The following is a 27,330-nucleotide window of genomic DNA, read 5'->3' as shown; positions in this document are numbered from 1 at the left end:
ACCGGTAATAACACTGAATTACTAATCTTACTCTTGATTTTAATCATATTCAATAATTATATCTCACATACTTACTGTTTACAACCTTGTCAAATTATATAAAACCACATGTTAATCACAAGGATTATTATTTATGTAACACTTAAACCTTAGGCTCAGGTCAGGCTGATTAGTAACTTTAATATTTTTAATTAATAATTATTAATCAAATACAGTGTTAAAGTAGAGACTTAAAAATAACTGATGAAAAGTAAATGGACATACAATTATGTTGCGCAATTATGTTAGGAAAATATTGCTTCACCGCTTTAGTCATACATTTTGCGCTAAAGAAACTTCTTCTGTTTGTTTGATATTGTCATTACTGCCACAAGTGGTGGAAAAGAGTATTACAACTAATAACCACTGCGCCCCATTCGGACCACAGCTGAGAAACACGTATTTTTTGCCGGCCCCCTAGGGCAGGGGTTCTTCATCTTTTTGACCTAGGGCCCAACTTTTTCACTACAATGGGGCTAGAACCCACTCAAATAATTACCAGTAAATTATCAATCTTACTTTTGATTTGAATCACATTCAATAAATATATCTTAACTACATAAATTATATGAAAGAATGTGTTAATCGCAACGGTTAATATTTATTTTTACACATATTTCTTAGGCTTAGGTCAGACTGATTGTAACCAAATATACTGTATAAGAAGGTACTCGTAAATAACCGATGGAAAATACATTTACATCCAATTATGTTGTGCTCAAATAAAGTAAATTGATCATGAAAATGTTTCTTAACTAATTTGTCTAGTGCAAATGAAAACACAGATTGATCAGTTTAGTCATAATTTTTGCGCATAGGAAACTTCTCTATGACTTTATCTCCAGACTTCTTCTGTAAGTTTGATATTGTCATTACTGCCACAAGTGGTGGAAAAGTGAGAAACACATTTTTGGCGACGCTCCATGGTGCGCTCGTGTAAATGTATAAATATAAATATATATAATATTTACAGAAAAAAATCCTGCAATCGACAGATTTTTGTGTACGGTGTTTGCGGGAAAAAATATAATAATCAAATGTGTTGGCAATGTTTAATGATATTATGAGGCGAATCCTTACACATGAATATTCATATATACAAACCCCGTTTCCATATGAGTTGGGAAATTGTGTTAGATGTAAATATAAACGGAATACAATGATTTGCAAATCATTTTCAACCCATATTCAGTTGAATATGCTACAAAGACAACATATTTGATGTTCAAACTGATAAATATATATATTTTTTGCAAATAATCATTAACTTTACAATTTGATGCCAGCAACACGTGACAAAGAAGTTGGGAAAGGTGGCAATAAATACTGATAAAGTTGAGGAATGCTCATCAAACACTTATTTGGAACATACCACAGGTGAACAGGCAAATTGGGAACAGGTGGGTGCCATGATTGGGTATAAAAGTAGATTCCATGAAATGCTCAGTCATTCACAAACAAGGATGGGGCGAGGGTCACCACTTTGTCAACAAATGCGTGAGCAAATTGTTGAACAGTTTAAGAAAAACCTTTCTCAACCAGCTATTGCAAGGAATTTAGGGATTTCACCATCTACGGTCCGTAATATCATCAAAGGGTTCAGAGAATCTGGAGAAATCACTGCACGTAAGCAGCTAAGCCCGTGACCTTCCATCCCTCAGGCTGTACTGCATCAACAAGCGACATCAGTGTGTAAAGGAACACTTCAGAAACCCACTGTCAGTAACTACAGTTGGTCGCTACATCTGTAAGTGCAAGTTAAAACCCTCCTATGCAAGGCGAAAACAGTTTATCAACAACACCCAGAAACGCCGTCGGCTTCGCTGGGCCTGAGCTCATCTAAGATGGACTGATACAAAGTGGAAAAGTGTTCTGTGGTCTGACGAGTCCACATTTCAAATTGTTTTTGGAATCCGTGGACGTCGTGTCCTCCGGACTAAAGAGGAAAAGAACCATCCGGATTGTTATAGGCGCAAAGTGTAAAAGACATGTGTGATGGTATGGGGGTGTATTAGTGCCCAAGACATGGGTAACTTACACATCTGTGAAGGCACCATTAATGCTGAAAGGTACATACAGGTTTTGGAGCAACATATGTTGCCATCCAAGCAACGTTACCATGGACGCCCCTGCTTATTTCAGCAAGACAATGCCAAGCCACGTGTTACATCAACGTGACGTCATAGTAAAAGAGTGCGGGTACTAGACTGGCTTGCCTGTAGTCCAGACCTGTCTCCCGTTGAAAATGTGTGGCGCATTATGAAGCCTAAAATAGCACAACGGAGACCCCCGGACTGTTGAACAACTTAAGCTGTACATCAAGCAAGAATGGGAAAGAATTCCACCTGAGAAGCTTCAAAAATGTGTCTCCTCAGTTCCCAAACGTTTACTGAGTGTTGTTAAAAGGAAAGGCCATGTAACACAGTGGTGAACATGCCCTTTCCCAACTACTTTGGCACGTGTTGCAGCCATGAAATTCTAAGTTAATTATTATTTGCAAAAAGAAAATAAAGTTTATGAGTTTGAACATCAAATATGTTGTCTTTGTAGTGCATTCAATTAAATATGGGTTGAAAAGAATTTGCAAATCATTGTATTTCATTTATATTTACATCTAACACAATTTCCCAACTCATATGGAAACGGGGTTTGTATTCGCTGTTACAAGCAGCCATCTGAGGGCCACTATAAGTGCGACGTGGCCCTCAATCTCCACACGCTTGTTGACTACTGGATAAACCTTGACAACACAGAATTGTTCTTCAGTGTTCAACATTTCAACGACATGCGCGTTCATCTCTCGCAGACTTGGACCTCGGCAGCGTTCTCTTCTTCCCCATCGACGACAAACAGTCCAGGATGGACGGGAGCGATCACGTAGGTCGCCAGCGGAACCTTCTCACGCGTCTGCTTCCTCCTCGGCGCCAACTCCGATAACCAGGCGTCTGACGGTGTTTGTTTTCGCCCGTCCAACGCCTCTCTCCTCCCTTCCCGTGTCCTCAGCTGGCCCTCATCGTCGCACAGCAGCGGGGCAAAGACAACACGCTGTCCGCCATCTTGCTGACGGCGCTCGAGGAAGGCCTCCGGAAGATTCACGCCGCCGCCAAACGGAACAAAGGTAACGAGAATGCAATGAATGGAAAAGGCTTGGATAATATCCAGGAGAAACAGACAAAATTAAAGCTGCAAGCAGCGATGGACGGGACCGACTTTGACGGCACAAAATCCAAACCGAAACAGTCATTAAAACTCTTTGGTCAAGTTTTAATCAGAAGGGTTCAATCTCTCTCCTGTGCTAGTTTGAAGCCGACACGACAAACGCGCTCAGAGGAGATAATGTTTGAAAAAAGGTGACCGGTTTTTACAAAACTTTTGTTTTGAAGGGGGAATTGCAAACTTCCTGTTGATTTTTGCTGGGGGTTGTCAATATATGAAATGTAGGTCTAAGTGAGACCTACATAGAGGTTTTTGTTTCATGTCTCTAAGACATTCCTACTGGAAGTTACAGGCAGTTTTGTCTGAGTTTTCCTCCTAGGAGCAGTTGTGTCTGTGTTTTCTTCCTAGGGGGCGCTAGAGCGCAATTTTGAGTTTTGGGGTTTGGCAATTTTCGCTAGTCCTGATGTGTGTGTCCAGTTTGGTGAGTTTTGAAGCATGTTAAGGGGGTCAAATTACAGGTCAAAGAGGCAAAAGTGACTGTTTTTACTAGAATTTTGTTTTGAAGGGGGAATTGCCAACTTCCTGTTGATTGTTGCTGAAGGATGTCAATGTATGAAATCGAGGTCTAAGTCAGACCTACATAGAGGTTTTTGTTTCATGTCTCTACGACATTCCTACTGGAAGTTACAGGCAGTTTTGTCTGTGTTTTTTCCTAGGGGCGCTAGAGCGCAATTTTGAATTTTGGGGTTTGGTTTTTTATTAGATGGCAATTTTTGCTAGTCCTGATGTGTGTGTCAAATATGGTGAGTTTTGAAGCATGTTAAGGGGGTCAAATTAGAGCTCAAATAGGCGGCGGAATAATAATAATAATAAAACACACGAAATACAATAGGGTCCTCTGTCCCAAAGGGACATTGCGGTCCCTAATAATGACCTATCAACCAAACCTATGAACATTTGCTTTTTAAAATGTGAAAACATTGCCAGGAAAATAAGGGATTTTTATCTGAACTTGCCGTTGAAACAATAATAAAATAAGTAGAATTTGCAATTCCGGTAAAAAATGTTTTTTTTATAAAATATAGGTTGATTGGCAACACTAAAATTGGCCCTAGTGTGTGAGTGTGAATGTTGTCTGTGATGAGCTGGCGACTGGAGATGTCCGATAATATCGGCCGATAAATGCTTTAAAATGTAATATCGGAAATTATCGGTATCGGTTTCAAAATTATCGGTATCGGTTTCAAAAAGTAAAATGTATGACTTTTTAAAACGCCGCCGTGTACACGGACGTAGGGAGAAGTACGGAGCAGCAATAAACCTTAAAGGCATAATATCTATGGCTTTTCACACACATAAATGAATGCCATGCATGCTTGGTCAACAGCCATACGTGGCCGTATAAACAACTTTAACACTGTTAGAAATATGCGCCACATTACCTGTATTTATCCCTGGTACATTTTTCAAAAAAATTAGACTCAATAATCTCATCTTATATTTGGAATGGCAAACAGCCACGTCTGCGCAAGGAGTTTTTACAAAGAGCAAAACATGATGGAGGTATGGCCCTTCCAAATGTCTGTATGTATTACTGGGCCACCAACTTGCATTGCATGTCATACTGGACATATTACCATCTACATAAGGAAAGTCCTACTTGGGTGAAGCTGGAGACACATTCTTGTGGTTCTGCTTCCTTAGCAGCCCTAATGGGTGCAGCTTTGCCTCTATCAGTGAAGACAATTAATATTAATCCTGTAGTAAGTCACTCGCTCAAAATATACTGTCAATTTCGAAAACATTTTAACCTGCAAGGAATGAGCCTTTTCAGTCCAGTAGCATCAAATCACTGCTTTCCACCTTCAACACTTGACACAGCTTTTAATATGTGGCATCAAAGGGGTTTGAAATGCTTCAATGATCTTTTTATAGACAATATATTCGCCTCTTTTACGGAGTTGTCCAAGAAATTTAATCTGCCCTGTTCCCATATATTTAGATATTTCCAGATAAGGGATTATGTTAAAACAGTTCTTCCGCAGTTCCCTAACAAACCCTCTAAATCAACCACAGATGAAATTATGTCTTTAAATCCAATAAAGAAGAGGGCAATCTCACATATACTTAATTTACTCTCAGGATTAGAATGCACTTCCATGCTAAGAATCAGAACAGCATGGGAACAAGACCTCCAAACATCAATAGATGACATAACCTGGGCAAAAATTGAAAAAAGGGTTCACTCATCTTCAATGTGCGCACGACACTCACTGGTCCAATTTAAAGTAATACACCGGGTGCACTTCTCAAAAGTAAAATTAGCAAAAATATTTCCCCATCTTAACCCATTATGTGATAGATGTAAACTAGATAACGCAACATTAATACACATGTTTTGGCTTTGTCCGAAGCTAAAGGGGTACTGGAAGTCCATCTTCGAAGCACTCTCCACGGTCTTAACAATTCAAATCGATCCAAACCCTTTAATTTCTGTATTTGGAATCATTCCTGAAGGGATGGAACTACCTGTCGGGGGTCACAAAATAGTTGCCTTTACCACCCTCCTCGCACGCCGCCTGATATTGTTGAAGTGGAAGGAGGCTGACCCACCCTTAGTCTCCCACTGGATAAGGGACGTACCGGTACTAGCAAACCCGAAGCTGGAGAAAATAAGATACATATTACGGGGCTCTGAAAACAAGTTTTTTAAAGTGTGGAGACCCTTTTTGACTTTTTTTTACCAATCTTCTACACGAGTGCAGGAAGAGCCCTAGATATGTACCTAAATATGGCCTTGTCATGCTGCGTCTACATTATGTTTCAGTTTTCAATTACTTTTGTATTAAGTGCCTTGTACTGAACTTTATTTATTTATTTATATATTATTTTTTTTACTCCGTGTACTTTTGTTTTTTGTTTTTGTTTTGAGTGACAGCAGGGGTAGGGGATGAAGAGGGTTTGAATATGTTGTTAATGTGAATGTGAAATCAATAAAAAGAGCTATGAAAGAAAAGAAAAATAATAAAAACGGGTACAATTTCAAGATCAACTTTAGACTTAAGTGTTGAAAGTTAAAATAATTTTAGTGGGATTTTTTTTCTTTAAAAGTGTCATGGCTCAAAAAATAAAAAATAAAATCAATGTTATGAATTATTGACCTAAAAAAAAAAAAAAAAAAAAAATATGCGCCACACTTTGAACCCACACCAAACAAGAATGACGAACACATTTCGGGAGAACATCCGCACCGTAACACAACATAAACACAACAGAACAAATACCCAGAACCCCTTGCAGCGCTATCTCTTCCGGGACGCTACAATATACACCCACGCTACCACCAACCCCCGCCCACCTCAACGCCCACCCACTTTTTTCCATAGCTGGAGTTGAAGTTGTTCTCTTATTTTGGAAAACTTTGTTTTTGATTGATCGATTGAAACTTGTATTAGTAGATTGCACAGTGAAGTACATATTCCGTACAATTGACCACTAAATGGTAACACCCCGATAAGTTTTTCAACTTGTTTAAGTCCACGTTAATCAATTCATGGTAAAGTTACATTGTTTAATGCATCCAGCGGGGCATCACAACAAAATCAGGCATAATAATGTGTTAATTCCACGACTGTATACAAACCCTGTTTCCATATGAGTTGGGAAATTGTGTTAGATGTAAATATAAACGGAATACAATGATTTAGAATTCATTTTCAACCCATATTCAGTTGAATATGCTACAAAGACAACATATTTGATGTTCAAACTGATAAACATTTAATTTTTGCAAATAATCATTAACTTTAGAATTTGATGCCAGCAACACGTGACAAAGAAGTTGGGAAAGGTGGCAATAAATACTGATAAAGTTGAGGAATGCTCATCAAACACTTATTTGGAACATCCCACAGGTGAACAGGCAAATTGGGAACAGGTGGGTGCCATGATTGGGTATAAAAGTAGATTCCATGAAATGCTCAGTCATTCACAAACAAGGATGGGGCGAGGGTCACCACTTTGTCAACAAATGCGTGAGCAAATTGTTGAACAGTTTAAGAAAAACCTTTCTCAACCAGCTATTGCAAGGAATTTAGGGATTTCACCATGTAAGGTCTGTAGTATCATCAAAAGGTTCAGAGAATCTGGAGAAATCACTGCACGTAAGCAGCTAAGCCCGTGACCTTCCATCCCTCAGGCTGTACTGCATCAACAAACGACATCAGTGTGTAAAGGATATTACCACATGGGCTCAGGAACACTTCAGAAACCCACTGTCAGTAACTACAGTTGGTCGCTACATCTGTAAGTGCAAGTTAAAACTCTCCTATGCAAGGCAAAAACCGTTTATCAACAACACCCAGAAACGCCGTCGGCTTCGCTGGTCCTGAGCTCATCTAAGATGGACTGATATAAATTGGAAAAGTGTTCTGTGCTCTGACGAGTCTACATTTCAAATTGTTTTTGGAAACTGTGGACGTCGTGTCCTCCGGACCAAAGAGGAAAAGAACCATCCGGATTGTTCTAGGCGCAAAGTTGAAAAGCCAGCATCTGTGATGGTATGGGGGTGTATTAGTGCCCAAGACATGGGTAACTTACACATCTGTGAAGGCGCCATTAATGCTGAAAGGTACATACAGGTTTTGGAGCAACATATGTTGCCATCCAAGCAACGTTACCATGGACGCCCCTGCTTATTTCAGCAAGACAATGCCAATCCACGTGTTACATCAACGTGGCTTCATAGTAAAAGAGTGCGGGTACTAGACTGGCCTGCCTGTAGTCCAGACCTGTCTCCCATTGAAAATGTGTGGCGCATTATGAAGCCTAAAATAGCACAACGTAGACCCCCGGACTGTTGAACAACTTAAGCTGTACATCAAGCAAGAATGGGAAAGAATTCCACTTCAAAAATGTGTCTCCTCTGTTCCCAAACGTTTACTGAGTGTTGTTAAAAGGAAAGGCCATGTAACACAGTGGTGAACATGCCCTTTCCCAACTACTTTGGCACGTGTTGCAGCCATGAAATTCTAAGTTAATCATTACTTGCAAAAAAAAAATAAAGTTTATGAGTTTGAACATCAAATATGTTGTAGTGCATTCAATTGAATATGGGTGGAAAAGGATTTGCAAATCATTGTATTCCGTTTATATTTACATCCAACACAATTTCCCAACTCATATGGAAACGGGGTTTGTATAACGGTATCGGTTGATGTCGGAATCGGTAATTAAGAGTTGGACAATATCGGAATATCGGATATCAGCAAAAAAGCCATTATCGGACATCTCTAGTGGTGACTTGTCCAGGGTGTACCCCGCCTTCCGCTCGATTGTAGCTGAGATAGGCTCCAGCGCCCCTGAAGGGAATGAGCCGTAGAAAATGGATGGATGTTTTTATTGTTTTTTAATTTATTATTATTATTTTTTTAATCTGCCATGTCCAGCAACTCGGGCAAATCATCTTGTGGATGTAGATGAGGGGTGTCAAACCCATTTTAGCTCAGGGGCCAAAGGAAGAAAATCTATTCCCACGCATAGTCGGACTGGTAAAATCATGGCATGATAGTTTAAAAATAAAGACACCTTCAGATTTTTTTCTTTGTCTTACTTTGGCCTAGGATTGTCCCGATACCAATGTTTTAGCACCGGTACCAAAATGTATTTCGATACTTTTCGGTACTTTTCTAATTAAAGGGGATCACAAAAAATAGCAATATTGGCTTTATTTTAACAAAAAATCTTATGGTATTAAACTTATTATTGCAATCAAAGAACAATGTTGTCCTTAAATAAAATAGTGAACATTATAGACAACTTGTCTTTTAGTAGTAAGTAAACAAACAAAGGCTCCTAATTAGTCTGCAGTAACATATTGTGTCATTTATACACCTATTACCGTATTTTTCGGAGTATAAGTCGCACCGGAGTATAAGTCGCACCTGCCGAAAATGCATAATAAAAAAGGAAAAAAACATATATAAGTCGCACTGGAGCCCGGCCAAACTATGAAAAAAACTGCGACTTATAGTCCGAAAAATAGGGTATTTTGTCTACATTATGAGGGACAAACTGTAAAAAAAATATAATTATTCTACTTGTTCATTTACTGTTAATTTTCTGTTTCAACATGTTCTATCTACACTTCTGTTAAAATGTAATAATCACTTATTCTTCTGTTGTTTGGATACTTTACATTAGTTTTGGATGATACCACACATTTAGGTATCGATCCGATACCAAGTAGTTACAGGATCATACATTGGTCATATTCACAGTCCTGATGTGTCCGGAGACATATTTCCTGAGTTTATAAACATAATATGAATTTTTTAAAAAGGAACAAAATTTTGAGACGATAAAAAATATCGATGTAATTATAGTAGTATCGACTAGATACGCTATTGTACTTGGTATCATTACAGTGGATGTCAGGTGTAGATCCACCCATGGCATTTGTTTACATTCAGGGGTGCTAGCTTGCTGTTAGCGGTTAGCTATCGTATCCTCCTACGGTGTGTAGTGAACTATGTTTAGCTCAGGGGTGCTCACACCTTTTCTCCAGGCGAGCTACTTTTCAATTGATCAAGTCGTGGGGATCTACCTCATTCATATATATCATTTATATTTACTTATTTATGAAATATATGTTTTTGTTAACAAGTTAAAAGTGTTTAATGATAATGCAAGCATGTTTAACATATATAGTTAATATTGTTAATAAATTAAAGGTGTTTAATGATAATACAAGTATGTTTAATACATATAGTTAATATTGTTAACAAGTTAAAGGTGTTTAATGATAATACAAGCATGTTTAACACATATAGTTAATATTGTTAACAAGTAAAAGGTGTTTAAAGATAATGCAAGCATGTTTAACACATATAGTTAATATTGTTAATAAGTTAAAGGTGTTTAATGATAATGCAAGCATGTTTAACACATATAGTTAATATTGTTAAAAAATTAAAGGTGTTTAATGATAATACAAGTATGTTTAATACATATAGTTAATATTGTTAACAAGTAAAAGGTGTTTAAAGATAATGCAAGCATGTTTAACACATATAGTTAATATTGTTAAAAAATTAAAGGTGTTTAATGATAATACAAGCATGTTTAATACATATAGTTAATATTGTTAACAACTTAAAGGTGTTTAAAGATAATACAAGCATGTTTAACACATATAGTTAATATTGTTAATAAGTTAAAGGTGTATAAAGATAATACAAGCATGTTTAACACATATAGTTAATATTGTTAATAAGTAAAAGGTGTTTAAAGATAATACAAGCATGTTTAACACATATAGATTCCTTTCTTTCATGAAGACAAGAATATAAGTTGGTGTATTACCTGATTCTGATGACTTGCATTGATAGGAATCAGACAGTGGTGCTGATAATGTCCGCATTTTCGAATGGAGGAGAAAAAAAGTCCTCCTTTCTGTCCAATACCACATGAAAGTGGTTGGTTTTTGGCATCTTATTTGTCCAGCTTCCGTACTCCTTTGTATACACTTTATAAGAAATACATTGGCGGCAAACTCCGTAGCTTGCTAGCTTGTGCACGCCAGCTTTCTGAGACTCTTATTTTGTTAGCGCAACTGTGCAACTGTGCAGTCGGTCTTTGGAGTTTTGACGACAGGTACGGCGCCAGAGTCTGTTGAAATAAAGTGTTTCTCGCCTTCCAGTCGGTAATTTTAATGAGCTGGCAGCAGCCAGCGTCATCTCAGAAGACCCTCGGGTGCCGTGAATGTCAATCAAGTGACGAAAGTGACGTCATAGTGAAGATTTATGATCGCTCATTTTTAGGACTATTTTTTTAATGCCTGGCTGGTGATCGACTGACACACCCTCCGAGATCGACCGGTAGCTCGCGATCGACGTAATGAGCACCCCTGGTTTAGCTATTCCTCGTCCTGCAGTGATAATGATACTTGTACGAAACTTACTTTATTTGTCGCCATGGAGGCGAGGATTAGTCATTTAGAAGGAGCTAAAACACTGCCGACTGCGGATGGACGTTAGCTGCTAGCTAGCTAGCCATGTGTAGAGGTTGCCCTCTAGTGGGTTCTTCGGACCACCACACACTGCCAGGAGAGCCCGGAATTCCGGGTATAACACTGTTTTATTTTCATCAAATAGTGCAAGTCTTTCTCTCCTGCGTCTGCTCAGCAGCACCTCCAACTCCAACCACGTGTCTCATCCCGGCTGCTGCTAATAAAGGCGACGGGCGATTAGATAACAAGGCCCACCTGGGCCATCTACGCACCTGTCGCTGTCTTCGAGGCCGGTCCTGGCGCACCGCGTTCCGCGGCAGGCCCGCAGGCCACGCCCCCCTCCACACCATGTCTTAAAGCACCTCTTCCTGAGGACGTTTCAGTGTTATAGCTTCACCTTTATCTTTAGTTTTTAGACCAAAATGCGTCCATTCTCCCTTTTCTGTCTACACACCGTGTCTGCTTGTAAGTACTCCGTGATTGTGCGCTGCCGAACATGCTCCTTCATGCCTGTTAAAAAAAAAAAAAGATAATGGGGAACCGGTACTTTTAAAACAGAATATAGTACCGTTTATTTTTCACTAGTACAGCGATATTATACTAGTACCGGTATACCGTACAACCCTACTTTGGCCAAAATTAGGACAAGCACATTCTGAAAATGTACACATTACAAATAATCCTCTTGACAAAACACTTGAAAATTCTGAGGACAAAATTGGTGCAGTTTCAAAAACACCACGAAGAACACTATGAACTTAGACTTTGTCTGTGTTTTTACAAAGCCATCAAACTTTAAGCACTTCCTGTTTAGCATTCTCATGTTGGCACTTCACCATTAAAAAGCGACTAAGTGTTTCCTCAAACCGCCGCAACTGCCACGACACATTCATTAATCATCATTCAAATATCACCATAATATTATAAGCAATTAAACAATTATCAAAATGACACACATTATTGCTCATCCTCTTTGTGTTCGGGCACAAAAATAGAAGGTCCTGGATCGTAATTCGTCCCAAAGTAATCGTTGTTGGCTCTCACGAAGTCTGCTTGATTAGCATTGTTGTTGATCGGAAAGGGATCTGTGGTTCCTCCTCTACGTCACGGATCGCGTGGCTGTCTTCCCTCGTTATCTCTCAAAATGGCTTGGGAGTCTCCGTGAGATTTATACTATTTTGATCATATCTATTTATTCGCAAGCTTTAGAGATCTTTTGGTGTCATGAATCAGATATATATGATCATAACTTCAATATAGAGGCAACTTGTTTTTCCCACTCTACTGGTACTTTTAGAAACAGATCTAGGCCTGACTTCTTCTGTTTGCTTCATATTATCATTACTGCCACAAGTGGTGGAAACGTGTATTACAATTGAGTACCCTTGTGGCCTATATGGACCACAGCTGAGACATACATATTTTATATATATATTTATATTGGCGGCCCTCTAGGTTTTGTTAATGTGTGAATGTTCAAACACTGATGACATCTATTAAACAAGACAAGAAGCAAGGAATTAAACAGAGACTAGGGATGTCCGATAATGGCTTTTTGCCGATATCCGATATTCCGATATTGTCCAACTCTTTAATTACCGATACCGATATCAACCGATATATACAGTCGTGGAATTAACACATTATTATGCCTAATTTGGACAACCAGGTATGGTGAAGATAAGGTACTTTAAAAAAAATAAATTAAAAAAATACGATAAATAAATAAATAAAAAATTCTTGAATAAAAAAGAAAGTAAAACAATATTAAAAACAGTTACATTGAAACTAGTAATTAATGAAAATTAGTCAAATTAACTTTTAAAAGTTAGTACTATTAGTGGACCAGCAGTACGCACAATCATGTGTGCTTATGGACTGTATCCCTTGCAGACTGTATTGATATATATTGATATATAATGTAGGAACCAGAATATTAATAACAGAAAGAAACAACCCTTTTGTGTGAATGGGGGAGGAAGGTTTTTTGGGTTGGTGCACTAAATGTAAGTGTATCTTGTGTTTTTTATGTTGATTTAATTAAAAAAATAATAATAATACCGAGAATAAAAAAAACGATACCGATAATTTCCGATATTACATTTTAACACATTTATCGGACATCTTTAACAGAGACAGAATTAAATTTGGCTCAATTGAGGAGAGACGTCTGGACTGTACTCTTTGTACAGTCCCACCACGCTCTGACGAAAGCAACAGCGGTTTCTAAGGGGCGGGGGTCGTAAACAGCCATCGTCTTTGGTTACAGAACAGTTCAAAGAAAAGGCCGTAAAAGAGTTCAAAGAAAAGGTCGCCTAGAGGGGAGTCAGGTCCTGCTTCCTCACCGCTTTGTAGTTCTCGGGTCAAGACATAATCTTTCTGTGGATTACACTACATCAAAGAAACAGAACACCTTCATGTTGCTTCCCATCCTACACAGTGGAGTTTTACAAGCCTTCTTCTTGGTAGGATCAAAGACAGCTTTTGTCCTCTTGCCGGGAACTCATGGCAACACAAAGTTTTGTGATAACTTAGATACAATTATTCTAACAGTGAATGTCCAAGTATTCACACATATAATATTCTACACTAAAAAGTAATCTAGTTATTATTGTTATTATTATTGTTCTGCCGCAAAAATTTAGCGCACTCCACAGCCCACAGTTCTTATTCGATCAGAACTGTTCAAGTATCAAAACATTCGGCTCGACCGGTAATTGTGAGCGCACCTCCATTTTTTTTTTTTTAATTATCCCGGATTATCCATAATTCCCGGTTTTCCGGGCCCTGAGATCGGTTGGTTGTGAGTTCAAACAATCATTTAAACAATAGACATAACACATCACAAAAAAAATAACAAAAAGACATCATACATGACCAACACACATTTACAGGCTTGTATATGGAAAGTTCTCACAGTCCACATTTTTCAACCAATTCCAACCATTCCACCATAAAAAAAAACATACCTCTAAGTTGGGACAACAAACGCTCCTGTATTTTTTGTTTTTTGTCCAAATTGCCGGTTTTCCTGAAATTCCCAAATTTCCAGGAAATTCCCGCCCAAATGAATGGACATATTCATAGTTCTACAATGCCCTAAATCAGGGATGTCAAACTAATTTTCATTGAGGGCCACATCACAGTTATAGCTGCCATCAGAGGGCCACTTGTAACAGTGAATAATGCATGGATTTGCCTCTGGATTTCATTATTAATTATATAAATTGTTTTAAGTAGACTGTCCATTTTACAGTAAAAACTTTACATTTACAAAATGTTACTGTAAAATATAGTGTTTTTTTAAAACATTTTTACAACATTTTACAGTTAATATAAAAACAGTACTACTGTTTTGTTTTTGTTTTTAGGAAAAAGGTGGCAGCTTGGTTGCCAGAGTTTTAATGTTAAATTTACATAGTTTTTTACAACATTATATTGTTAATGAAAAAACTGTACAAGTTATTTTTTTATTCTGGCAACTTAGCTGCCAGTTTTTCTACCGTAAAAACAAATGCACCGTCTTTCTATTTACAGTAATACACCGTTAAAAACAACAACCGTAGATTTTACAGTCCAAAACTGGCAGCTCAGTCAACAGAATTCTAACGCAAAAAACACTAGTACTTTTTTTCAATTTACCGTAATATGCTGTAAAGAACAACGTAAAATGTATTGTCATTTTTATTAATTTGATGGGTAATTTGCTGTAAAGGTGTCAGGTTCAAACACTGATGACATCTATTAAACGAGACAGGAGGCAAAGAATTAAACAGAGACAGAATTCAATTTGGACTCAATATTGAGGAGAGTCGTCTGTACACTGTACCCTAGTACAGTATCTCAGCACGCTCTGCCAAAAGATTGCACGCCTCCTTCTTTTATTTTGGACCCTCCCCGACCACATGGCCACCACTGTTTCCAAAGAACAAAGGGCGCAAAAAGTTCACAGAAAAGGTCGTAAACAATTCACAGAAAAGGTCAGTTCAAAAAGAGTTCATAAAATAGTTCAAAAAGATGTCCAAAAAATTGTTCAAAAAGACATTCGTAAACCAGTTCAAAAAGGAGGTTCAAAAAGAGGTCGTCTGGAAATTGGGCAGATCCTGTCTTCTCTCCGCTATTCCTGGTAGGTTTCAAAGACAGCTTTTGTCTTCTCACCTGACCCTCAATGTAACACAAAGTTTTTGTGATAATTTAGAAACAATTATTCTAACAAAAAGAGAAGTATTTTTATTTAGACAAAAACATGTTTGGAAAGTATGATAATATACTGTAATATTTGTTGCAATATTGGATACTATTAAAGTTGAAAACTATGCAATTTTAAGCAGTACATATATTTTTTCTGAATAAAAATAATTACATTTAATGATAAAATATTAAGTACTTTATTGACACATATCAGCCAGATAAAATGATGTCGCGGGCCAGATCTGGCCCCCGGGGCCTTGAGTTTGACACCTGTGCCCTAAATTCTCAAAATGCTGCGCCTTTTTTAAACCTGATTCCGACCTTTCAACCATCCACACTCACGACTTCCGATATATGGAACGCAAAACATATTTTCCCTTTCCCAAAATTCCCAGATTTTCCGGAATTTTCCCCCCATTGACAGTGAATGGGCATTGCATAATCTACTACATATCCCACATTTTTCTCAACTGATTTAAAACACTCCACTCACCTTGGACAAGCAAGCATTTTCATTGCAAATTCTAGTTGTCAGGTTCAAACACTGATGACATTTATTAAACAAGACAAGAAGCAAAGAATCAAACAGAGACAGAATTCAATGTGGTCCAGTGAGGAGAAACGTGCACATCTGTACCCTTGTACAGTGTCATTACGTTCTGCCAAAAGATTGCACGCCTCCTTCTTTTATTTGGACCTTCCCTGACCATATGGGTATAGCTGTTTCTAAACGACAAAGGTCGTAAACAGTTCACAGAAAAGGTCAGTTCAAAAAAGAGGTCCGTAAAACAGTTCAAAAAGAGGTTCGTAAAACAGTTAAAAAAGAGGTCCGTAAAACAGTTCAGAAAGAGGTTCGTAAAACAGTTGAAAAAGAGGTCCGTAAAACAGTTCAAAAAGAGGTTCGTAAAACAGTCCAAAAAGAGGTCCGTAAAACAGTTCAAAAAGAGGTCCGTAAAACAGTTCAAAAAGAGGTCTGTAAAACAGTTCAAAAAGAGGTCCGTAAAACAGTTCAAAAAGAGGTCCGTAAAACAGTTCAGAAAGGGGTCCGTAAAACAGTTCAGAATGAGGTTCGTAAAACAGTTAAAAAAGAGGTCCGTAAAACAGTTCAGAAAGAGGTTCGTAAAACACTTCAAAAAGAGGTTCGTAAAACAGTTCAAAAAGAGGTCCGTAAAACAGTTCAGAAAGAGGTTCGTAAAACAGTTCAAAAAAGAGGTCCGTAAAACAGTTCAGAAAGAGGACCGTAAAACAGTTCAGAAAGAGGTTTGTAAAACAGTTCAAAAAGAGGTCCGTAAAACAGTTCAAAAAAAGGTCCGTAAAACAGTTCAAAAAGAGGTCCGTAAAACAGTTCAAAAAAGAGGTCCGTAAAACTGTTCAAAAAGAGGTCCGTAAAACAGTTCAGAAAGAGGTTCGTAAAACAGTTCAAAAAGAGGTCCGTAAAACAGTTCAAAAAGAGGTCCGTAAAACAGTTCAAAAAGAGGTCCGTAAAACAGTTCAAAAAGAGGTTCGTAAAACAGTTCAAAAAGAGGTCCGTAAAACAGTTCAGAAAGAGGTTCGTAAAACAGTTCAAAAAGAGGTCCGTAAAACAGTTCCAAAAGAGGTTCGTAAAACAGTTCAGAAAGAGGTTCATAAAACAGTTCAAAAAAGAGGTCCGTAAAACAGTTCAGAAAGAGGTTCGTAAAACAGTTCAAAAATAGGTCCGTAAAACAATTCAAAAAAGAGGTCCGTAAAACAGTTCAAAAAAGAGGTCCGTCAAACAGTTCAGAAAGAGGTTCATAACACAGTTCAAAAAGAGGTCCGTAAAAAAGTTCAGAAAGATGTTCGTAAAACAGTTCAAAAAAGAGGTCCGTAAAACAGTTCAGAAAGAGGTCCGTAAAACAGTCCAAAAAGAGGTCCGTAAAACAGTTCAAAAAGAGGTTCGTAAAACAGTTCAGAAAGAGGTTCGTAAAACAGTTCAAAAATGAGGTCCGTAAAACAGTTCAGAAAGAGGTCCATAAAACAGTTCAAAAAGAGGTCCATAAAACAGTTCAGAAAGAGGTTCGTAAAACAGTTCAAAAACAGGTCCGTAAAACAGTTCAAAAAGAGGTTCCGTAAAACAGTTAAGAAAGAGGTTCGTAAAACAGTTCAAAAAAGAGGTTCTGTAAAACAGTTAAGAAAGAGGTTCGTAAAACAGTTCAAAAAGAGGTTCCGTAAAACAGTTAAGAAAGAGGTTCGTAAAACAATTCAAAAAAGAGGTCTGTAAAACAGTTCAGAAAGAAGTCCGTAAAACAGTTCAGAAAGAAGTCCGTAAAACAGTTCGAAAAGAGGTTCCGTAAAACAGTTAAGAAAGAGGTTTGTAAAACAGTTCAAAAAAGAGGTTCCGTAAAACAGTTAAAAAATGAGGTTCGTAAAACAGTTCAAAAATGAGGTCCGTAAAACAGTTCAGAAAGACGTCATAAAACAGTTCAGAAAGATGTCTGTAAAACAGTTAAGAAAGAGGTCCGTAAAACAGTTCAGAAAGAGGTCCGTAAAACAGTTCAGAAAGAGGTCCGTTAAACAGTTCAGAAAGAGGTTCGTAAAACAGTTCAGAAAGAGGTCCGTAAAACAGTTCAGAAAGAGGTCCGTAAAACAGTTCAGAAAGAGGTCCGTAAAACAGTTCAAAAAGAGGTTCGTAAAACAGTTCAAAAAGAGGTTCCGTAAAACAGTTGAAAAAGAGGTCCGTAAAACAGTTCAAAAAGAGGTTCGCAAAACAGTTCAAAAAGAGGTTCGTAAAACAATTCAAAAAGAGGTTCCGTAAAACAGTTCAGAAAGAGGTCCGTAAAACAGTTCAGAAAGAGGTCCGTTAAACAGTTCAGAAAGAGGTTCGTAAAACAGTTCAGAAAGAGGTCCGTAAAACAGTTCAAAAAGAGGTCCGTAAAACAGTTCAAAAAGAAGTTTGTAAAACAGTTCAAAAAGAGGTCCGTAAAACAGTTCAAAAAGAGGTTCGTAAAACAGTTCAAAAAGAAGTTTGTAAAACAGTTCAAAAAGAGGTCTGTAAAACAGTTCAAAAAGAGGTTTGTAAAACAGTTCAGAAAGAGGTTCGTAAAACAGTTCAAAAAGAGGTCCGTAAAACAGTTCAGAAAGAGGTTCGTAAAACAGTTCAAAAAGAGGTCCGTATTACAGTTCAAAAAGAGGTTCGTAAAACAGTTCAAAAAGAGGTTCCGTAAAGCAGTTAAGAAAGAGGTTCGTAAAACAGTTAAAAAAAGAGGTTCCGTAAAACAGTTAATAAAGAGGTTCGTAAAACAGTTCAAAAAGAGGTTCCGTAAAACAGTTCAAAAAAGAGGTCCGAAAACAGTTAAAAAAAGAGGTCCGTAAAACAGTTCAGAAAGAAGTCCGTAAAACAGTTCAGAAAGAAGTCCGTAAAACAGTTCAGAAAGAAGTCCGTAAAACAGTTCGGAAAGAGGTTCCGTAAAACAGTTCAAAAAAGAGGTTCGTAAAACAGTTCAAAAAGAGGTCCATAAAACAGTTCATAAAGGTTCGTAAAACAGTTCATAAATGAGGTCCGCAAAACAGTTCAGAAAGAGATTCGTAAAACAGTTCACAAAGAGGTCCGTAAAACAGTTCAAAAAGAGGTTCGTAAAACAGTTCAAAAAGAGGGTCCGTAAAACAGTTCAGAAAGAGGTTCGTAAAACAGTTCAAAAAGAGGTTCGTAAAACAGTTCAGAAAGGTTCGTAAAACAGTTCAAAAATGAGGTCCGCAAAACAGTTCAGAAAGAGGGCCGTAAAACAGTTCAAAAAGAGGTCCGTAAAACAGTTCAGAAAGAGGTTTGTAAAACAGTTAAAAAAGAAGTCCGTAAAACAGTTAAAAAAGAGGTTCGTAAAACAGTTAAAAAAGAGGTTCGTAAAACAGTTGAAAAAGGAGGTTCAAAAAGAGGTCGTCTGGAAATTGGGCAGATCCTGCCTTCTCTCCGCTTTGTAGTCCTTGGGTTGAAAACAATATCTTTCTGTTGATTACCATACATGAAAGAAAATAGAAAACCCTTCATGTTGCTTCCCATCCTACACAGTGGAGTTTTACGAGCCTTCTTCTTGGTAGGTTTCAAAGACAGCTTTTGTCTTCTTGCCAGGAACTCATTTCAACACAAAGTATTGTGAACATTTAGATAGAATTATTGTGACACTAGTAAAACATTGATCGAAGTAGCTGTTTTCTGCTCAAAATGCAGTTTTGACTGACTTGAGGCAGTAATATTTCCACCCTCCTACACGCAGTTGTACACCACAATAATCAACAGGCTTTCCGCACGGTTGGACTTGACTGACAAGGTAAAATTCCACGTGTGACCACACTGGCGTCGCCATGGATACACTGGAATGTCTTCAGAAAGAAGGTACAGCAGTTCCAGTCAAAGTCTCGTGTCTTTTTCTTTGCCTCCAAGCGAGTGTGCACCTTCCACGCATCGGACACGCCACCAAGGGCTTCAACTGGTACGGCACGGAGCGCCTGATCAGGAAACACCTGGCCTGCAGAGGCGTGCCCACCTTCATGTATCCTCACGCCGTTTGCACAAATAAAAAGCCACTGCTTATTAGTCGCATTGCACCAACACATGTATGTGGAAACAAATATTTCACTTCACACAAAGAGTCCGAGACCGCTAGTGTGCCTTCATGAATTAAATACGGTCCAGTCTTTGACTGGCGATAATGCCAAGGAGGAGCCAGAGCTTGAAAACCGTCTTCCATCATTGGGAAACACTCGGCCTTCTCGGTGGAATACGTAAACAAAAGAAAAGTGGTAGCAGATTTTGTTCAGTCAATAAGCAGAACATTGTAATACTGTACTTAAACAATAATACACATTCATACAAATGATTTATACTAGACTTTAACCAATAATAAAGTTATATAAACTGAAACTATTAATACTGTACTTTAACAATAATACACAGTCATACAAACTGAAATTATTAATACTGTACTTTAACAGTAATAAGCTTTACTACAAACTGAAAGTAATAATAATGTACTTAAACAATAATAAACTTTGCTACGAACTAATAATACTGTATTTTAACAATAATACACATTCAGACAAACTGAAAGTATTAATACTGTAGTTTAACAATAATAAACTTAACTGCAAACTGAAAGTATTAATATTGTACTTTAACAATAATAAACTACTGCAAACTGAAGGTATTAATATTGTACTTTAACAATAATAAACTTAACTACAAACTAATAATACTGTATTTTAACAATAATACACATTCATACAAACTGAAAGTATTAATACTGTACTTTAACAATAATAAACTTTACTACAAACTGAAAGTATTAATAATGTACTTTAACAATAATAAACTTTACTATGAACTAATAATACTGTATTTTATCAATAATACACATTCATACAAACTGAAAGTATTAATACTGTACTTTAACAATAATAAACTTTACTACAAACTGAAAGTATTAATAATGTACTTTAACAATAATAAACTTTACTACGAACTAATAATACTGTATTTTAACAATAATACACATTCCTACAAACTGAAAGTATTAATACTGTATTTTAACAATAATACACATTCATACAAACTGAAAGTATTAATACTGTACTTTAACAATAATAAACTTTACAACAAACTGAAAGTATTAATAATGTACTTTAACAATAATAAACTTTACTACGAACTAATAATACTGTATTTTAACAATAATAAACTTTACTGCAAACTGAAAGTATTAATACTGTACTTTCACAATAATAAACTTTACTGCAAACTGAAAGTATTAATACTGTAGTTTAACAATAATACACTTTACTACAAACTGAAAGTATTAATACTGTACTTTAACAATAATAAACTTTACTACAAACTGAAAGTAATAATACTGTACTTTAACAATAATAAACTTTACTACAAACTGAAAGTATTAATAATATACTTTAACAATAATAAACTTTACTACAAAGTAATAATACTGTATTTTAACAATAATACACATTCATACAAACTGAAAGTATTAATACTGTACTTTAACAATAATAAACTTTACTACGAACTAATAATACTGTATTTTAACAATAATAAACTTTACTGCAAACTAAAAGTATTAATACTGTACTTTCACAATAATAAACTTTACTGCAAACTGAAAGTATTAATACTGTAGTTTAACAATAATACACTTTACTACAAACTGAAAGTATTAATACTGTACTTTAACAGTAATAAACTTTACTACAAACTGAAAGTAATAATACTGTACTTTAACAATAATAAACTTTACTACAAACTGAAAGTATTAATAATGTACTTTAACAATAATAAACTTTACTACAAACTAATAATACTGTATTTTAACAATAATACACATTCATACAAACTGAAATTATTAATACTGTACTTTAACGATAATAAACTTTACTGCAAACTGAAAGTATTAATACTGTACTTTAACAGTAATAAACTTTACTACAAACTGAAAGTATTAATAATGTACTTTAACAATAATAAACTTTACTACAAACTAATGATACTGTATTTTAACAATAATACACATTCATACAAACTGAAAGTATTAATAATGTACTTTAACAATAATAAACTTTACTGCAAACTGAAAGTATTAATATTGTACTTTAACAATAATAAACTTTACTACGAACTAATAATACTGTATTTTAACAACAATACACATTCATACAAACTGAAGGTATTAATACTGTACTTGAACAATAATACATTTTATTACAAACCAAAAGTATTAATACTGTACTTTAACACTAATAAACTTTACTACAAACTAAAACTATTAATACTGTACTTTAAATACATTTAATAAAGTAAAATACAAATAAGGCAACAAGAGAAGTATCCTACACTTCTCTTTTGTAAAGTAAATCTGAACAGCCGATATGGGCATCTACATCAACTATATGATTTGCCTGAGAAGCTGGACAGGACACAAAAAAAAAAAATATATACTGTACTTTAACAATAATAAACTTTACTACAAACTAAAAGTATTAATACTGTAGTTTATCAATAATACACTTTACTACAAACTGAAAGTATTAATAATGTACTTTAACAATAATAAACTTTACTACGAACTAATAATACTGTATTTTAACAATAATACACATTCATACCACTTGAAATAATTAATACTGTACTTTAACAATAATAAACTTTACTACAAACTGAAAGTAATAATACTGTATTTTAACAATAATAAACTTTACTACAAACTGAAAGTAATAATACTGTATTCTAACAATAATAAACTTTACTACAAACTGAAAGTAATAATACTGTACTTTAAAAATAATCTTTACTACAAACTCAAAGTAATAATACTGTACTCTAACAATAATAAAGTATTAAAAATGTACTTTGACAATAATAAACTTTACTACGATTAAAAGTATTAATACTGTACTTTAACAATAATAAACTTTACTACAAACTAAAACTATTAATACTGTACTTTGACAATAATAAACGTTACTACAAACTGAAAGTATTAATACTGTACTTTAATAATAATAATCTTTACTACAAACAAAGTATTAATACTGTACTTTAACAATAATAAACTTTACTACGAACTAATAATACTGTATTTTAACAATAATACACATTCATACAAACTGAAAGTATTAATACTGTACTTTAACAATAATAAACTTTACTACAAACTGAAAGTAATAATACTTTACTTTAAAAATACTATTTACTACAAACTGAAAGTAATAATACTGTATTTTAACAATAAATTATTAAAAATGTACTTTAATAATAATAAACTTTACTACAGATAAAAGTATTAATACTGTACTTTAACAATAATAAACTTTACTACAAACAAACTATTAATACTGTACTTTAACAATAATAAACTTTACTACAAACTGTACTTTATTAATACTAATCTTTACTACAACAAAGTATTAATACTGTAGTTTAACAATAATAAACTTTATTACAAACTGAAAGTAATAATACTGTACTTTAACAATAATAAACTTTACTACAAACTGAAAGTATTACTACTGTACTTTAACAATAATAAACTTTATTACAAACTGAAAGTATTAATACTGTACTTTAACAATAATAAACTTTACTACAAACTGAAAGTATTACTACTGTACTTAAACAATAATAAACTTTACTGCAAACTGACAGTATTAATACTTTACTTTAACAATAATAAACGTTACTACAAACAGTTAATACTGTACTTTAACAATAATACACTTTACTACAAATTGAAAGTAATAATACTGTATTTTGACAATAATAAACTTTACTACAAACTATTACTACTGTATTTTAACAATATTAAACTTTACTACAAACTGAAAGTATTAATACTTTACTTTAACAATGATACACTTTACTACAAACTATTAATACTGTACTTTAACAATAATACACTTTACTACAAACTGAAAATAATAATACTGTACTTTAACAATAATAAACTTTACTACAAACTGAAAGTATTAATACTTTACTTTAACAATAATACACTTTACTACAAACTATTAATACTGTACTTTAACAATAATACACTTTACTACAAACTGAAAGTATTAATACTGTACTTTAATATAAATAAACTTTACTACAAACTGAAAGTATGAATAATGCCCTTTAACAATAATAAACTTCACTACAAACTGAAAGTAATTAAAATACTGTAGTTTAACAATAATAAACTTTACTACAAACTGAAAGTATTAATACTGTAGTTTAACAATAATAAACTTTACTACAAACTGAAAGTATGAATAATGCCCTTTAACAATAATAAACTTTACTACAAACTGAAAGTAATTAAAATACTGTATTTTGCCAATAATAAACTTTACTACAAACTGAAAGTATTAATACTGTAGTTTAACAATAATAAACTTTACTACAAACTGAAAGTATGAATAATGCCCTTTAACAATAATAAACTTTACTACAAACTGAAAGTATTAATACTGTAGTTTAACAATAATAAACTTTACTACAAACTGAAAATATTAATACTGTAGTTTAACAATAATAAACTTTACTACAAACTGAAAGTATGAATAATGCCCTTTAACAATAATACACTTTACTACAAACTGAAAGTAATTAAAATACTGTACTTTGACAATAATAAACTTTACTACAAACTGAAAGTATTAATACTGTAGTTTAACAATAATAAACTTTACTACAAACTGAAAGTATGAATAATGCCCTTTAACAATAATACACTTTACTACAAACTGAAAGTAATTAAAATACTGTACTTTGACAATAATAAACTTTACTACAAACTGAAAGTATTAATACTGTAGTTTAACAATAATAAACTTTACTACAAACTGAAAGTATGAATAATGCCCTTTAACAATAATAAACTTTACTACAAACTGAAAGTATTAATACTGTAGTTTAACAATAATAAACTTTACTATAAACTGAAAGTATTAATACTGTAGTTTAACAATAATAAACTTTACTACAAACTGAAAGTATGAATAATGCCCTTTACTAATAATACACTTTACTACAAACTGAAAGTAATTAAAATACTGTACTTTGACAATAATAAACTTTACTACAAACTGAAAGTATTAATACTGTACTTTGACAATAAACTTTACTACAAACTGAAAGTATGAATAATGCCCTTTAACAATAATAAACTTTACTACAAACTGAATGTATTAATACTGTACTTTAACAATAATACACTTTACTACAAACTATTAATACTGTACTTTAACAATAATACACTTTACTACAAACTGAAAATAATAATACTGTACTTTAACAATAATAAACTTTACTACAAACTGAAAGTATTAATACTTTACTTTAACAATAATACACTTTACTACAAACTATTAATACTGTACTTTAACAATAATACACTTTACTACAAACTGAAAGTATTAATACTGTACTTTAATATAAATAAACTTTACTACAAACTGAAAGTATGAATAATGCCCTTTAACAACAATAAACTTTACTACAAACTGAATGTATTAATACTGTAGTTTAACAATAATAAACTTTACTACAAACTGAAAGTATGAATAATGCCCTTTAACAATAATACACTTTACTACAAACTGAAAGTAATTAAAATACTGTATTTTGACAATAATAAACTTTACTACAAACTGAAAGTATTAATACTGTAGTTTAACAATAATAAACTTTACTACAAACTGAAAGTATGAATAATGCCCTTTAACAATAATAAACTTTACTACAAACTGAAAGTATTAATACTGTAGTTTAACAATAATAAACTTTACTACAAACTGAAAATATTAATACTGTAGTTTAACAATAATAAACTTTACTACAAACTGAAAGTATGAATAATGCCCTTTAACAATAATACACTTTACTACAAACTGAAAGTAATTAAAATACTGTACTTTGACAATAATAAACTTTACTACAAACTGAAAGTATTAATACTGTAGTTTAACAATAATAAACTTTACTACAAACTGAAAGTATGAATAATGCCCTTTAACAATAATACACTTTACTACAAACTGAAAGTAATTAAAATACTGTACTTTGACAATAATAAACTGTACTACAAACTGAAAGTATTAATACGGTAGTTTAACAATAATAAACTTTACTACAAACTGAAAGTATGAATAATGCCCTTTAACAATAATAAACTTTACTACAAACTGAAAGTATTAATACTGTAGTTTAACAATAATAAACTTTACTATAAACTGAAAGTATTAATACTGTAGTTTAACAATAATAAACTTTACTACAAACTGAAAGTATGAATAATGCCCTTTAACAATAATACACTTTACTACAAACTGAAAGTAATTAAAATACTGTACTTTGACAATAATAAACTTTACTACAAACTGAAAGTATTAATACTGTACTTTGACAATAATAATCTTTACTACAAACTGAAAGTATGAATCATGCCCTTTAACAATCATAAACTTTACTACAAACTGAAAGTATTAATACTGTAGTTTAACAATAATACACTTTACTACAAACTATTAATATTGTAATTTAACAATAATAAACTTTACTACAAACTATTAATACTGTACTTGAACAATAATAAACTTTACTACAAACTATTAATACTGTACTTGAACAATAATAAACTTTACTACAAACTGCAAGTATTAATACTGTACTTTAACAATAATACACTTTACTACAAACTATTAATACTGTACTTTAACAATAATAAACTTGACTACAAACTGCAAGTATTAATACTGTACTTAAACAATAATAAACTTGACTACAAACTGCAAGTATTAATACTGTACTTAAGCAATAATAAACTTTACTACAAACTGAAAGTATTAATACTGTACTTTGACAATAAACTTTAGTACAAACTGAAAGTATGAATAATGCCCTTTAACAATAATAAACTTTACTACAAACTGAATGTATTAATACTGTACTTTAACAATAATACACTTTACTACAAACTATTAATACTGTACTTTAACAATAATACACTTTACTACAAACTGAAAATAATAATACTGTACTTTAACAATAATAAACTTTACTACAAACTGAAAGTATTAATACTTTACTTTAACAATAATACACCTTACTACAAACTATTAATACTGTACTTTAACAATAATACACTTTACTACAAACTGAAAGTATTAATACTGTACTTTAATATAAATAAACTTTACTACAAACTGAAAGTATGAATAATGCCCTTTAACAATAATAAACTTTACTACAAACTGAAAGTAATTAAAATACTGTAGTTTAACAATAATAAACTTTACTACAAACTGAAAGTATTAATACTGTAGTTTAACAATAATAAACTTTACTACAAACTGAAAGTATGAATAATGCCCTTTAACAATAATAAACTTTACTACAAACTGAATGTATTAATACTGTAGTTTAACAATAATAAACT

At 33.8% G+C, this 27,330-nt stretch overlaps 1 protein-coding gene across 2 annotated transcripts in view; it reads left to right on the top strand.

Moving 5' to 3' along the window:
• Positions 1 to 27,330, top strand: part of chd1l (chromodomain helicase DNA binding protein 1-like) — a 110,272-nt gene that overhangs the window by 72,512 nt on the left and 10,430 nt on the right. For both annotated transcript variants that reach the window (XM_061977535.2, XM_061977534.2), the window contains 3 exons: positions 2,846 to 2,916; positions 3,043 to 3,157; positions 19,788 to 19,896. In XM_061977535.2, coding sequence (XP_061833519.2) covers positions 2,846 to 2,916; positions 3,043 to 3,157; positions 19,788 to 19,896 — 295 coding nt within the window. The remainder of the gene's footprint in view (positions 1 to 2,845; positions 2,917 to 3,042; positions 3,158 to 19,787; positions 19,897 to 27,330) is intronic.

The sequence above is a fragment of the Nerophis lumbriciformis genome, linkage group LG18 (assembly GCF_033978685.3).
Source record: "Nerophis lumbriciformis linkage group LG18, RoL_Nlum_v2.1, whole genome shotgun sequence".
In the NCBI taxonomy this organism is placed as follows: Eukaryota; Metazoa; Chordata; class Actinopteri; order Syngnathiformes; family Syngnathidae; genus Nerophis; species Nerophis lumbriciformis.
This window is presented reverse-complemented; position numbering and strand designations above follow the sequence as displayed.